The following is a 16,521-nucleotide window of genomic DNA, read 5'->3' as shown; positions in this document are numbered from 1 at the left end:
GAGCAATTCTAAAGCATACAGACAAAAATAGCAACAATTTTCTTTTCCGTAATTAATCGTGGTAGCTGCGGGAATACCTCAATACCCGTATCCCCCGCGGCCCACGCGAAATTGACATGAAACCAGCAATTTACGACGGCTTACCGCATCTGTATTACCACACGATAAATAAATGTTATGATATTACACATTGACTTATATATTACTTCGTATGGACAGGGCTATTTTTTTTTTACTCAATTGTATTACGATCTAGCCTAATTTATGACTAATAGTAATAAGTAATTTTATTTTAACCTAAACTTATAAATTATCTTAGGGTGCTCCCTCACCGGGAGCATTCGCGTGTTATGTAACGTTACAGATTTGAGCATTACATCAGTGAAGGAGGAGAACCGAGCATTACAATGCGCACCTTGTAATGATACAAAACGGGCATACATCAGTGAAGGAGGAGAACCGAGCATTACAATGCGCACCTTGTATTGATACAATGTGTAATATCTTGATACAACTTGTAACATCAATGCGCTTCACAGCTTCAGCGGGCGGGCGGGGGGCTTCACTGCCCCTAGCCCCCCGCCCGCCCGCTCAGTAGCCTACGTGACAGTGAAGTGAACGCACGTTGTCATAAAGTGTTTCTGACGCTTCGGAGATTTTTTTGGCGTCACGGACAGTTGTAAATTTAAGTAATGGCTTGGGACAAAGAGAAGACTCTATTATTCATAGAAAAATATAGGGAAATCAGGGAATTATGGGACCCTAAGCATCCTCAACACTTTAATAAAATAATAAAACAAGACGGTTGGGTGAAATTATCGGATCAATTTGGAATAACCGTAGAAGAATGTCAAAAGAAAATCACAAGCCTGTTAGCATCTCTTAGAAGAGAAAAGAGCAAAATGAAAAAAAGTGCTTCAGGAACCGGAAAAGGTGGGTAACATATTTTATTTATGTACCTACATCTACTTTAGTCATGACAATAACTGTGACAAGCAAGGGGTGAGTGTGAGTGGCGGAGAGGTCACATTCCACACGACTCGTGTGTACCTAGGGCATGTTTTGTTTGTTGATGATACCTTCACTATAGGCCATTTGTTTAGAAAAAATGTAAACTTGATTAGAAATGATCTTGATCAATGTTGATTACACTTCAAAACTGGGCATCCGCATACCTAAACAAGTGGACTATAGGTGCCTTCACCATTTATTTATTTATTTATTTATTTATTAATTTATTCAATTCAGTACATATTACATAATCTATATTTCAGGTGCAGAAGAAGTATATACTAGTACCTGGTTCGCATATGCAGCTTTATCATTTATACTGGACAGATATGAACCACGGAAGACAACAGATTCAGTTAGTATATTATGTATATTACATTTAATATCTGTTTACACAGGTTTTAAATATTTTTTAACCTATCAAGGCTAAATAAAGCAGGACATTAATAAACATTAAGCATATTCGTTTTGCCATGGTACTGCTCCTTCTTGCGAACAATAATTACTAATTTCTTCACGTATCTCTTGAGGAACTATTTGTGCTGCTTCTTGTTGTTCATCCAAATCCATTAAACCAGTATTTTCTTCGGTATCAGCCCTCCAAGATCCTGGTGTGATTACTCCTAAATTGTCCCTGTCAAAAGATCCCGGAGGTGTGTACAAATCCCTACTTCGCCGATTTCTTCGTAAGAAGTTATGTAGGTGTGCTATGGCATTAACTACTAAAGTAGCATTTTCTGGTTGCAATAACATGGGTTTCCGCAACACTCGGAAAACTGCTGACATAATGCCAAACACATTTTCGACTACTCTCCGTGCTCTACAAAGTCTGTAATTATAAATTCTCTCCTTTGTTCCTTTACGATGATGTCCTGAATACACTTTCATTATATTTTCTGATAATGCGAAAGCTTCATCCCCAATAAAATAATAAGGAATTTCTTTGTTCCGCATCGGCAATGCTCTTGGCTGTGGTAGATTCAAAGATTTATTCTGCATTTTAGTATACAAATTACAATTATTAAATACTCCTCCATCAGAGATTCTCCCTTGACAGCCACAGTTTATATATATTAAATTGTAATTTGAATCCACAGCCGCAAATAGAACTATACTAAAAAAACCTTTAAAATTATAGTAATCGCTTCCACTTCTGTATGGGGCTTGCAGGACTACATGTTTGCCATCTATAGCGCCGACACAATGAGGGAAATTCCACTGGTTATTGAAGTTTTCAGCCAAATTTAGCCAACCATCTGGTATGCTAGGTAACTGAAAAAAAAAACCTTGTTTTAGATTCCTTGTGAACCTGGGACACAAGACTTGCAGGAGACTCGCAACAAGCCACCTGAAAATCCTGATGCACCACAACGGAAAAAAGCGAAGGTGGATGGAAGTGATGATATAATGCACTCGACTTTCCAAATTTTGCAAGACTTTACTTCTGCTAAATCGGATGAATGCACTACTTTTGGGAAATTTATTACTGAAAAACTCAAGACGTACTCTCAAAATACTAGGGCCTGTGTACAGCACCACATTTCCAATATCTTGTTTAGTGCCGATCGCGGTGAATATGAGTACATGTACCAGCAACATGGATATTGGACTCCTGATTCTCAACTTTCGCGTAATGAATCAAACCATGCTGGACCATCAGGCCTCCAAAGTACACCCTCACCAGCAGCAGTTCCATCCACTGCAGACGCCCAACTTTCTTCGCCTGAAGCCAGTATTAATAGCCAAGAAAGTGAGGGGTTTATGCGTGAATTTGGAGATCTGATTGATTAATAAACTACACTAGCGGCACGCTATGATGGCCGGTTTGACACATTACAATAGTGATGTGGAATGTCAATTTATTCTCGAACAAAAAACAATTAAGTTTTGTTTTTGTACCTGATTAAATAGGTTTAATAAAACAAAAATGTATATGTTTATTTAATTTATTTGAACGAACTGAATATTTGAACGAAAATGAATATACATACTTTATATGCACACAAGAAACATATGAATACAAAAGATACCGAAAAAGGTGCCACAAAAGGCCATAATTAATCAGATTCGTCCATACTACTATTTTCACTGTCGTCACTGCTATCATCACATACATTAATAATTATATGTTCGTTTTCTATAATATTATCTATTTTCACATCTCTTTCATAATCTTCCCTTATTAATTTAACAGTTCTATTCACAACCTTTTCCCAGTCTCCTTTAGTCACATGTTCACAAGCTTCTTCTAATAATTTTAGCATTTTTTTTGTGGTAAATGGGGGTTCTGTATTGTGTCTTGCAGCATATCCCTTAATTTGAGCCCACACCAACTCAATCGCATTATACTCACAATGGTAAGGCGGTAACCGTATAACTCTGTGCCCATGTTCTAATGCTATTTCGTCAATGACGTATCGGATCTTGGTTGGTTTGTTTTCTTTTAAAAGACGTACTAATTCCGCTTTTAACATATTCATGTTTGCATCTACGCCATTTTTACGAAGCCATGCGACGATATCAGCTTTCTTTTGGGATTGGGCAGGTGGCTTGTCAATTTGCATCGAGTGGTATGGGGCGTTGTCCATAATTATAATAGATGGTTCAGGGAGGCTACACAACATTGAGGTAAACCATTCAGTAAACTTTTCTCCATTCATGTCTTCATGATAGTCTCCAGTGGTTTTTGACGCAAAAGCCATGAGAGAACCTTCGACAAACCCGTTGATGGTTCCGGCGTGACAAATTATAAGTCGCGATCCTTTTCCTACAGGAACTTTGGAAGTAGATGCTGCTGTGTCATCGTTCCAAGAACGGCCTACAGTATGGTTAGCATTAAGCCATGTTTCATCCAAGAACACAACATTTTGCCAATTTTTGATTTCTTTCACTTGCCGTAAAAAAGTATACCTTGCCATCGCTATATCAAATCTTTCCATCAATATTTTGCGTTTGTTACATTTTTTGTATCGAAATCCAATGGTCTTCAAAATCTTCGTTAAAGAACTTTCCCCACCGAAGAATAATCCAGCTTCCTTCAGTGAATGCACCAACTTTTTTCTTGTTGGATACTCCTTCTGTAAATAGTAGCCGTAAACATGTCTTCGGATAGCATCGGCATCAAAGCTATCGATGCCTACGACTGGTTTTGCTCGTTTTCTCTTTTTTGGTGTGTGAAGTTTATTTTCTTCTGTGCCAGTCTCGCCATATTTTTTTTTAGTTATCCGTCTAACAGTTCGTTGTCCAATATTAAGCGCATCAGCTACGCGTTCAACCACTGACGTTATAGGTAAAATTGGCCCTCCATTTTGAGCTTCACGATCGAAATAGTTACGAAGGCGTATTAGGAACTCACGTGTCTGACTATTTAGAACAGTTCTCTGCGTACGTTCGGTCATATCGACGAAATCCACAACAAAGGGCTTGAACAGAGTCCAAATTAACGAGCAAGGGTCAACAGTAATGCAGTATCAATATTTGAAATCCAAAGCCAGGTCAAAACTATATCACAATCGCATTGCACTGACAGTTTATACTTTTCGAAGCAACGTCAATTCGAAACTGCTTTGTTTTGCATTGAGCATTGACGCGAGTTTGCCGGAGGTAGTAGTTGTGCTAGCCAGCGATCCTATGTGACGATCGTATTAGATTCCATTTTTAAAAATTTATTGATATTTTTTTGCGATTTCAGAGGTTTGTCCACATAGTGAAAATTGTTCATATTCACAAGTACATTCACCCCTTAAATGGTGCAAACTGATTTTTCTACACTTGTATACATTTAAGAAATCAATTTAATAAATAAATTTTGAGTCCTAAACCTAAAACTACATTCGATAAAATTTATGAATCTCTGCACATCACTATCGTCAATAAAGTAATACAATTATTTCCTTCAAAGTCGTTATCAATTAATACGGAACTTCATGAGCGGACAAACGTCAAACCGGCCATCATAGCGTGCCGCTAGTTTAGATTAATAAACTCACCAGTATATTTTCTTTTAAACATCCAATTATAGCTTCACTCACTTCTTTGATAATACAACTTATAATCTGATTGGACATTCTAAAAGTAACCTGCAAGCTTGAATAAGAATCACCAGATGCGTAAAATCGTAACGTAACAGCTAATCTTTCTTGCACTGTTATTGCTTGTCTATAATTAGTATCTTCTTTTTTAACATATGGTCCAATGAGATTTATGAAGTGTTCAAAATCCGAAGAAGAGATTCTTAAAAACATTTTAAGTTTACTTATGGGTCGGTTGATTCTTTCTAAAATATCCAAACCGCCTGTATTTTGCCGGTTTTGATATAATTCATGACACCAATATCGTTTCTTCTGTGTTTTTTTTTTACGTAAATAACAATGTCGAATTAATATTGCCGCACTCAGCACAACGACCGCTTCGTCTGACATCTTGCTATGAAATGCTGAAAATGCTCAAAGTCGAATCAATATTACATTACACGCAAATACTCGTCAGTCAGGGAGGTAGAATTGTAATGTAATGCTCAAAGACGAATCTATAATGTTACAGTACACGTGAATGCTCCCGGTGAGGGAGCGTCAGGGAGGTAGAATTGTAATGTAATGCTCAAAGACGAATCTATAATGTTACAGTACACGTGAATGCTCCCGGTGAGGGAGCACCCTTATATACTAAGAAATGGTCCATTGACGCATCTTAGTCTTTCTTGAATTGAGATACACTTTGTTCACGTGTTCTTTCAGTACAAGTACACTATGTACACTATCACTTGTCACTATACACTAACTCAAAAGGTTTGGTCCTTTTTAGTCTTCTCGCTGTCTCCGTTATGTCAAGCAGCTGGATTACTTTAACGTGAAGCCTCGAAGTCGTGGGCTTTGGCAAATTTGGTGATAACGTTGTGGACGTATTCAATTTGGAGGTCCCGATGAATATCGTCATTTCTGATGTACCAGGGTACATTTACAATATTCCTGAGTACTTTGTTTTGGAACCGTTGGATGATTTGGATGTTACTTTTTTTGGTACAGCCCCACAGCTGTATGCCATAAGTTACAGGCCTATTGAACAAACAAAATGGCACCGATTCAGTGGTGCTTTAGCACCAATGTAACCTCAGTGACTTCTGGATTTTAAACGGTGCGTTCATTAGTATCTAAGAAAGAGATGGCGCTGATTTATTTGGTTCCAAAACCGTGAAAAATTTTGTTCGCTTGGCCATACCTATCTTGTAATTTATATCGATGGATATTACATGATATTATTATACTCTTGATTGCTGGTTCAATTATGTCATCTATTCGACCGAAATAGTAATTACTAGCCGATGCTCGCGACTTCGTCCTCGTGGACATAAGTTTTTAAAATTCCGCGGGAACTCTTTGATTTTCCGTGATAAAAAGTAGCCTATGTCATTCACCAGTGGCTCTACCGCGGTTGTTTGACAGCTACAATGTCACGATCGCAATCATCTCTGATTGGTTCATGCTCGCTCACTATTGGCCACAATGCATTGTTGCAACAAGAATCGCACAAATGCAGCCAATCAGAGCAATTGAGATTGTAATAACGATTGATGCAGGTTTTAGACAATCGCCCTACAGTTCTTTATCTATATCCGTGCAAGACATCACGCTGATACGTTGCTCCGTGGCGGCGTGTTTGGAGGACTGACCAACACCAATAAACCAACAAAGAACACACACTTTCGCATTCATAATATGGGTAGGTATACCGTATAGTGATTATACTTGGGTTACGGATTTCCTCTTCAAATGAAGGTAAACTGTGGTACCTAAGTACCTACTACTAAGTATTTTATGGTAGGTATTATTATCGTATTCTATAGTATAATGGGCAAAGCTTCAAGTGATAATAAATGATCGAGGTACACCGCAGCTATCGTTACTTAGTACTCATACGTAACCTAGGCCAACAAGAGATTGCAGTACCTTTTTATAATGATTTCTAGTAGTTATCCGAACTGCTTTATATTCAGAGCAGTAGTGATTCCTTTCTAGATGTCGATAATTCGATTTATGTTAATGCATTGAAATCCAATGAGGGAATTTCAGGGACAGCTTCAATAAAATTTTCATAGATGTCTCTTGAATATTTCGCATAGGTCGCCACGAAAGAGGAAAAATAATACCTATATCTTTATGATCTATGCTTTAATGTTTAGGTCGTGTCAATCAACGACACGACATGACGTGCACTGCAATTTTCCTTACGTTTCTTCCCCACAAAATCTGTGAACTATAATAGAAGTAATTAATTAATTTCGCATCCGATTTAAATTTAAAAATTTAAAGCATATCTATATGATATAGATATAGGTATTATTTTTCGTCTTTAGTGGTGGTAATATATTCAGCGCCATCTATGAAAATTTTCTCTTACGTTGCCTGGAAACCTCCTCATTCATTTTATTATAATTTTTATTATGATAGTGTTTTTTACCTGCAACTTCAAGGAAATTTCATGGAATTTTCTACAAAATTTTAAATACATGTATATCAAAAACTAGATGAAGCCCGCGACTTCGTCCCCGTGGATTTTTTTAAAAATCCCGTGGGAATCCTTTATTTTCTGGGATAAAAAGTAGCCTATGTTCTTCGCCGGGGTGTAAGCTAACTCTGAACCATTTTATCAAAATCGGTTAAACTTTTCCGTTCCGTTCCGTTTTTCCTTTTGAGGTACGGAACCCTAAAAAAAACTAAGCTACTGTTAATCTTAGATAAGGTATAAAATGCCAACTAGTAGCGACACGATTACAGAAGATATAATAGTACTACGATATAGTTATCGAAACTTTCAAAAGCCCGTATTTCAGTGCAGCTCTTTTGAACGAGAAAATTTGGTGTCATAATAATATTTTGGTTCCGCTGTTTTTGATAGATATGTATTTAAAATTATTAACAAATTCATTTTATTCAAGGACATTAGGCTTTGTTGACGAAAGATGGCATCGCGGCGGGCTGAAGCTTACATAACGCCTTATTTAAATGTATTTTCGAACAAAAATTAACCTATGTTGATTTTATACGACTGAGTATAGTATTGTTTACGCGAATAACAGTTATATTTTTCTCAAAAGAGAATAAGCGTAGTTGATGAAAAAAATATGAGGCACCTATAACCACCTAATACATATTTTTATAGGTAGGTACCTACTTATCTAAATCCGATGATTTTAAGCTTATTTCGCTTATATATACATATATATATACCTAAATCCGCCTTGCTTGAAAGGGAACTGTGCGTGACTGTGCGAATGACTACCCATATTGTATAGAAGCAGGCGTTACTTTGCGGAAGTCCATGATGTACAATACACCAAAACTTAATTTGCTGTAATCCGCTGAAACAGGTCGAATCTGTATGATTCAACATGCAGCATGCGAAATGCACCGCCCGCCTTCCCACTGCTAACCATGCAGGAAAAGCAGCCACTCGGCAAGCAATACGCACCTCACAAATCCCAAAATATAAACTTTGCAATTGAGCATTGAAGGTCTACATCTCCTGAGGATGCTCCGGTGTCGGGGCGAAACGTGCGTCGAGTGTTTTTTGGGATTTGTGTGGTGCTGCGTGCGTTGAAAGCGCTATTCTGTAGAGTTCCGAATTCTAACTACTCGTATTTAAGCTAAAGAAAAAAATATGAATATTAATTAATACATATAATACAATGAATTTTTATTAATTAATATGAATACATGATGAATACCTATTAAGAAAGATTATAATAATTAAAAAAGACCGATAAGTACAGGACTACCGGCAGAATTATCGACACCGGCACATCACTAGCTCTCTGCAATTAGTTAGCCATGAGCGCTGACGTCGAATTGAAAACTAGGAGCTTATAATAAGGTTGTGCTTGTGTGCGCACTGAAAGAAATGTTTTGTATACAGTTACAAAAACTTTGGTTACTGTTTACACAAAAAAAGTGACTTGCAAACTATGTTTTACTAGCTACAAAACTGACTTTTGCTATTTGATTTGAGGTACTAGTTGCTAAAGTTATTTTGTTGAAGTTAATTGAACTGTTTTACTGTTTTTAAGCAACCAGTTAATGAACGCATAACACTCCATCTTCTTGTTAAGTACTTTTCGATTTTGTATCTTTTAAGCAACCTGCGCCCTACTGGTACCTTTACTGTGCGTTTGTTATTAACAAGTCGATATGTTGTTAATATGTAAAATGTTTTGTATCAATTTAACAAACTGTTTACCTACTGGTAGCCTAATGGTGTGCATTTGGTTACAAAACACTTTGTCAACGTGTAGGCAACACAGAAAACCTGCCATCTGTCACCCGTGAGTGGAGGTGTGACAGCGCGCGGGAGTAAAAATAGGGACGAGATAAAAGTAATTAAGCGAGATATAAGTACTAGGTGATTAATTAAGCTAGATATAAACTAAGTGGATGTGACAAGTGTACCTGAATATAAGACTGTGGACATTGGAACTGCGTTTGATTCATATTAGGGTCATCCCAAGACTAATAAACCCGGATTGGAGGTTAAGTTGTTTATATCAGAAGATTGGATGTGATTCATGCCCAAAAATGCGGGTCTATCCTGGAAGATGTTAAAAGTGCCTGTACAAGACGCATAGCAACATATTTATTAGGTACTTATATCGGAAATTATATGAAGAAACCTACCTGAACGAATAACAAAGTGAATATGAAATACATACAAACTGCAATGGTGCTACACTATTACTTTGGGAGTACTTGAGTAGACCTGTGTCGAGTTGGAGGACTTGTCTCCAACGCAACTACTCAAGAGATTGGTTTGAGGAAAGCACCTTATACTGTCTGGAACAAGCAGAAGTACGTAGGTCGATGGGTCCAATGCATCCATAGGTTGTATTGAAAGCGGTGAATCTGTGTACTTACCTTCTTACAGTGGATGTTCATTAAAGCATGGGTGAATATTAAGAGTGCCTAATGTAAGATTACTGCATCAAAATACCTAAGTAGGTATTTGATAAGTCACAATATTACCAATTGATACTTTTAGAACAGAGTAAGTGAAGGCTATAATTATTAATAGTAAGTAGATATCAGCATTATGACTTATTTGAGAGTTCAAAGTAAGGGATTATAGTTTTATTCTGACCGCTTTAATGGATTATTATGTAGGGACATACCTAGTCCAAGATTTGATCTATGAAGTTATAAGGAGTATTAGTATTAATTTCAAGACTGGATGCAACGCACCGTAGTACTAACACCTTGTATTTTAAAATCGAAATAAGGTAATAAGTGATATGAAATACTTTAAACCAAATAGGCACCTACCTATATTAAAGTAGAATCAAGAAAACAATTAGATTATTATGTAGGTAAGTACTTAATACATGAGCTAGTGTAGAAATAAAAAAGTAGAGTTTATTTGCTAGAATGTGGTACAATTTGGTCTTAAATCTGTTTTGATCTAACACATTCAACCAATAACTGAGTGTGCAAATTATTACCTATAGTACATTATCATAGCATAATAAAATGTGAAAATTTAGAATGAATAAACTCATTTATATATAACTTTATCTATCTAGGAAGTAATGTTGACAATATAATTTTATTCAAGTCTTAATTTAAATCATTCAACAATCATTTTAAAAAAAGAAATATGTACATGTGCTTTAGTTAAAAATAGAAATAATAATCTTACAATAACAACGGTCATATCTACATCAATGGGTCAATCAATGGTTTTAGTGCAAAATTTGGGTTATATACAGGGGTCTGATATAATCAAGTAGGTATGTACTTGATACTGGTGTCGCTTAAATGCAATATTTCCGAGATTATTCAACTGTTACCATTTTTTTTCATGTTCGACAACTTTTCTGATGATGTACACGACCCTGTGACCCCGACTTGACGATGAGGTCGACGAATGTGAGATGAACAAGTGGTTTTGGCCGGCATCTGTGGTGGAGAAGTGCACATAACCTTCAAGTTGTGATTAGAAGCAGTCATGTACCTGCATGGATCGGATAAGAACACAGTAACTCTTGGTGTGAGGCCTGTTATAATGATACAAAAAAAAAAAAGCCATCCCGGGCTGCCTCATTATGATGGAGGGTGTAACCTCAAGGTATTGTTATGTAATACAGTAATAAGAAGGTAAGAAACATCTGAATACTACTATGGTTAATTGAAGCAAATCTAGTTTACCTAGTAACTAAAATAAAGTCTTAAAACTTTGAATTGAATAGTCTCAATATGAGTAGTTATTCTTGTTTAATTAAATAATTACATACTTAACTATACACATAGTAATATTTTAGTACAATTTAAGGATAGAATGCCTGAAATATGTGTCAGGTGCATGTGTTTTCATTACCTACCATTTAATGTAAGATTTTTGGATTTGGGTCTATGGTAGGCATGGTATGGTTGTGAGAATGATAGTGATAGGGAAACTAATAGAGTCGATTGCTAGATGCACCCATTTAATACCTATTTACCGACTGAATAGTCTGTATTAGGTACTGACAGACATAGATCAATCCGCAGGCCCTGCATAATCAAATATGATTTGAGTTCTCTACTAAGCTACTACTGGACACAAAGAAAAGATTTTGGAAAATTCTACCTGCGGTGGATCAGCTAATAAATAATTGATTGGTCCACTAGATAAAGTAGGTAACATTGAACCTATTTTGAATCTGTAGGTTTACTTATTCGACCAAATTAGAGTTATTAGATTACTTTGAATACCTAGTAGGTATAGGGTATGAAATATCAGGTTTGAATTAATCTAACTATGTACATACCAGAAACAGAAAGACATACAACACTTATGCTCACGAAAGTAGCCATGTGGATGTTGGAATTTTATTTGATTCTTATACCAATAAAATTTATATTAAGTGCTAGTATGTACTTTTGTTCCGTTTGCTCACCCTTGTGAAAATTATAAATTACATTGGCTGCAACTACCATTTAAGGAGAGGTGAGGTTATGAAAGGAAAATGAATTGAATCATTATTATATTAACCTAAAGTGAATTTAACTGATCAGATCAGATGAAAATAAATAAATGGAATTGAATTAAAATATTTATTTATCAGCATAACAGTGGGTCTTTCAAATGTTCTTAGAGTTTTATAATTAAAAAGGTAAAATTATATGAGCTATCACATTCATATAAAGTCACTAGTAGCTGACATCCTCTTATACTAATAGATGACATGCATTCGTGATTTTTAGAATTCGGAAAATAAAAATAATAATAAAATAAAAACACGTTTCCACTTCTCATGCTCGTAAGGTTCTATTTTACGCTGGCTATAAGAGGACTAAAGTGCGTTTCATGCTGTTATGCACAAGGTATTTATAGGTAAACAACAGTCTCTCTGAATGACATATGGATGAGAAAGAATGTATGTAATTTCTATGGTGCCAGTGAACTTTTGCACTTGTATTGAGGTTGCGACCTATACCTACAAACTCATTACAGCACCCTCATTTAATCCCTACTCTTTTCGGACAATCTATAGATATGTACTTATAGTAATATTATTGTTACATTTCCTCGCAATCGAAGTGAAAAGCAGTGTTTATAACTCGGCTCAAGTGGCTTGTTTGGTGCCCTTGTTGTACAATCTGCTACCATAAATCAAAGCCTTTAGGTACTTACTACCTCGGAAAAACACGCACTGAACAACAGGTTAACTACCAAGTACATCATAAATTATTTACTGTTGTTATTATTGGATTGGCTTACCAACTTAATAGATGATACTATCTGCTGTAATAATAGAAATTAGAAAGAAATACTAAGTTACGAAGTTCAATTTTTATGTACGAGTAAAGGAAACTTTGAAACATGTGTCTCTAATAACAAAAGAGAGTTACGAAGGTGTTATTAAATGAAGTGGCAATGACTGTGGCAATGTTATGTATTACAGGGTCTGGATTGTTGTATTTCTTTATATAGCCTACTAACACATAATTTTATCATATCGTTGTTTCTCGGGTATAAATAATGCACGAATAATTCGATCTCTGACTTAGGTTTAGATTTGAAATAAGAAATGAAATTGTCAGTATACAGAGAAGTGTAAATCTTAACCTTGCAAGCCCCATCGGATAAATAGTGGAGAAACGGATTCCCTACTTTTACTGCCCAAATTTTGACTAGCTATTTGACTTTGGAAAAAGGAGCTTATGAGATGCATATTTTTACTAAATAAATAAATTATTAATATAATTATTATAAACAAAAGACGGATTGCTCTCTTGTGTGTGTGCCCTTAAATTATATTAAAATTTCAAACGAGTTGCACAATTATTATCACTTGCAGACATTACACGTAGGGCGATTGTCTAAAACCTGCATCAATCATTATTGTTCTGATTGGCTGAATTTGTGCGATTCTTGTTGCAACAATGCATTGTGGCCAATAGTGAGCGAGCATTAACCAATCAGAGATGATTGCGATCGTGACATTGTAGCTGTCAAACAACCGCGGTAGAGCCCACGGTGAACTAAAGATGTTTACTACTGTAGATACCCCACAAATAGTTGAGAATATCGATTTGAGTATTGAGTTCAGTAGTCTCGATAACTAGTCTTTCAAATCATTAATCAAATTACTAAAAGCCATAAAGCAAATTAAGAAGAAGATTAATCAAATGAGGTATTAAGGGAGCAAACACTTAGCGGGTTTGCCATAACCGTTGCCACTATAATATTCATTCTATTGACTGTACACAAATAATCGCTTCTGGTGGCTGTCTTGAGGAAGCGAATTAAAAAAAATAAAATAAATGGTGTTTAATATTGTTATGATATAACGTGTCATTGTTATAAATGTGATTATTATTTTTAGACTCTAAACAAACTGACAACTAGTGAATGAGAGAAAAGGATACCGACTTATGTATGGACTGAGTCCTGGTGTGATAAGCGGTGATCCCTGAGAATATTAGAAACGAATACCGACTTATGTATGGACTTACTCCTGGTGCGATAAGCGGTGATTCCTGAGAATATCTGAAAAGAATACCGACTTATGTATGGACTTATTCCTAGTGTGATAAGCGGTGACTCTTGAGAGTATTTTATGATAACCTAAGGAGCAAATAAGAGAGAAGAATACCGACTTATGTATGGACTTATTCCTGGTGTGATAAGCGGTGATTCTTGGGAGTATTTTATGATAACCTAACAAGCAAATAAGTGAAACGAATACCGACTTATGTATGGACTTATTCCTGGTGCGATAAGCGGTGATTCCTGAGTATAGTTGAAAAGAATACCGACTTATGTATGGATTTATTCCTGGTGTGATAAGCGGTGATTCTTGAGAGTATTTTATGATAACCTAACAAGCAAATAAGTGAAACGAATACCGACTTATGTATGGACTTATTCCTGGTGCGATAAGCGGTGATTCCTGAGTATAGTTGAAAAGAATACCGACTTATGTATGGATTTATTCCTGGTGTGATAAGCGGTGATTCTTGAGAGTATTTTATGATAACCTAACAAGCAAATCAGGGAAACGAATACCGACTTATGTATGGACTTATTCCTGGTGCGATAAGCGGTGATTCCTGAGAATAGTTGAAAAGAATACCGACTTATGTATGGATTTATTCCTGGTGTGATGAGCGGTGATTCCTGAGAATATTTTATGATGAACCAACCGGCAAATGAGAGAAAAGAATACCGACTTATGTATGGACTTATTCCTAGTGAGATAAGCGGTGATTCTTGAGAATATTTTATGATAACCCAACAAGCAAATAAGGGAAACGAATACCGACTTATGTATGGACTTATTCCTGGTGTGATAAGCGGTGATTCCTGAGAATATTTTATGATGAACCAAGTGGCAAATGGGAGAAAAGAATACCGACTTATGTATGGACTTATTCCTGGCGTGATAAGCGGTAATTGCTGAGAATAGTTTATGTAATATACCTTGTCCCAATTGTGTCAAAGGTTGTCTATTTTATATGTTCCAAATGAGACATATTGTTATTGGAAAATTTAATTCATGTCCCAATTGTGACATACAGCAAGTGGAAATTTTTGATTTTGTAGCAATCGTGCCAAAGGAGGGCAGCATTGACTATAATATAAACCTAAGAATAAGGAATCAAGAATGACAAATGGAAGGTGGCAATACTGACGTAAACAATGGATCGTATTCCGGTGACAAAAGCTGGTCCTAGTAAGAACCAACAAACGAATTGGAAAACGGCTGACGAAGCGTCTGAAAAATGACGAACAATAATAGTCTGGTAAAACCTGATTCGATAATCCCGATGCGAGTGGACGGTGATCTTCAGTATGAACTTCAGCAACTGATCGGGTCGCGATGGTGACAAGAGGGAGTCCAGTTAATTTGATGGAAAACAAGCAGACTAAATCGGGGTCGGCAAGTGGAAAGGGTGTATCCTTTTTATTAATAATAATAGATTTATCTACAGAATAGGGGTACAGAAGTAGATATCATGGTTGGAAATCACGTTACCTGTTCTAGCAGATACTTACTAATGTTCAAGGGTTACTTAAATTCAAATTAAAGTTCTTATAATGGACGTATTCAGTAATAATATATTAATTATGTCTTGCTGAATTCGGTACGTAGTAGAAGTTGTATAGACCCTTTAAAGTAGATCTAAAATGACATGCTGATTGTAAATGCTAAATATAGGTTCATGTTAATGCACATCTTCGCAGTCACTCATTGTATTACGTTGATGTTTGGGGAAACAGCACAGTAAAGAGCAAATTCTTAAATACTATTTCAAGTAACATCTATTCCAATAGACTATATAAGCAGTTCGCGCACGAAGGCTTGCTTACTTCACTCGCTAGGTATTAATGTATGGATCGCTGATATGTTATCAAAGCGTATAAGTACACCAATGTATCACGAAATAGTTTCCTACATCTTTGTCATTCATTTGTCACACACTGACACGAGACAAGCAACGGTGACCGATGCAGCAATTCACGGCTCAGCATGACGCTGGGTTGGTGCAGCGTTGGGTGCTGTCTGTCCTCAATCACCGTGTTCAAGTTAACCATATTATCATAAGAGGACGAGGGTCTCTGGCATCGTTCGTCCTTACGCGCTCAAGAATGTACAAGAATGGAAGTTTCCAGAAATCAGATTTTATTGTATGTTACATCAATTAAGTCTATAGTGCCATCAAGGACTCGTTGCTTGCGAGACAATAAAATGGGGCAACAAAACGCCGTCTGTTGCGCTCTCTATCGCACTTACGGGGCTTATGGTAGACACAGTTATGCATGCATCTACCCCTAGTGCAAGGATGATATGGGGCATCACAGGTAACGAGTTTATAATAATACAATAATACCTTGGCTAACATCATTGTGACTTATTTTGTTATATTAATAATAGTATTTGTTGTGCTACAATCGAGATACAGTCAGAGGCAGTCGTCTCAGTTATTTGAAAATATAGGATTACATTTTACACATTGTAGATCTCATAGTGATCTGTAC

At 36.3% G+C, this 16,521-nt stretch overlaps 3 protein-coding genes across 6 annotated transcripts in view; all 3 read left to right on the top strand.

Moving 5' to 3' along the window:
- Zir (dedicator of cytokinesis) overlaps positions 1-16,521 on the top strand; it is a 375,809-nt gene that overhangs the window by 108,763 nt on the left and 250,525 nt on the right. The window lies entirely within an intron of this gene.
- The window catches only part of LOC117982606 (uncharacterized), a 141,536-nt gene that overhangs the window by 49,912 nt on the left and 75,103 nt on the right, over positions 1-16,521 (top strand). The gene's annotated exons all lie outside the window — the stretch shown is intronic.
- LOC117984622 (uncharacterized) lies at positions 317-4,875 on the top strand. Its single transcript, XM_034971281.2, has 3 exons — positions 317-933; positions 1,275-1,366; positions 2,308-4,875. The coding sequence occupies exons 1-3, from the start codon at positions 693-695 to the stop codon at positions 2,800-2,802; spliced, it is 828 nt and encodes a 275-aa protein (XP_034827172.2). The 5' UTR covers positions 317-692; the 3' UTR covers positions 2,803-4,875.

This window comes from Maniola hyperantus, chromosome 1 (genome assembly GCF_902806685.2).
Source record: "Maniola hyperantus chromosome 1, iAphHyp1.2, whole genome shotgun sequence".
NCBI lineage: Eukaryota > Metazoa > Arthropoda > Insecta > Lepidoptera > Nymphalidae > Maniola > Maniola hyperantus.
Note: the sequence above shows the minus strand (reverse complement) of the source record. Positions and strands in the feature narration are given on the sequence as shown.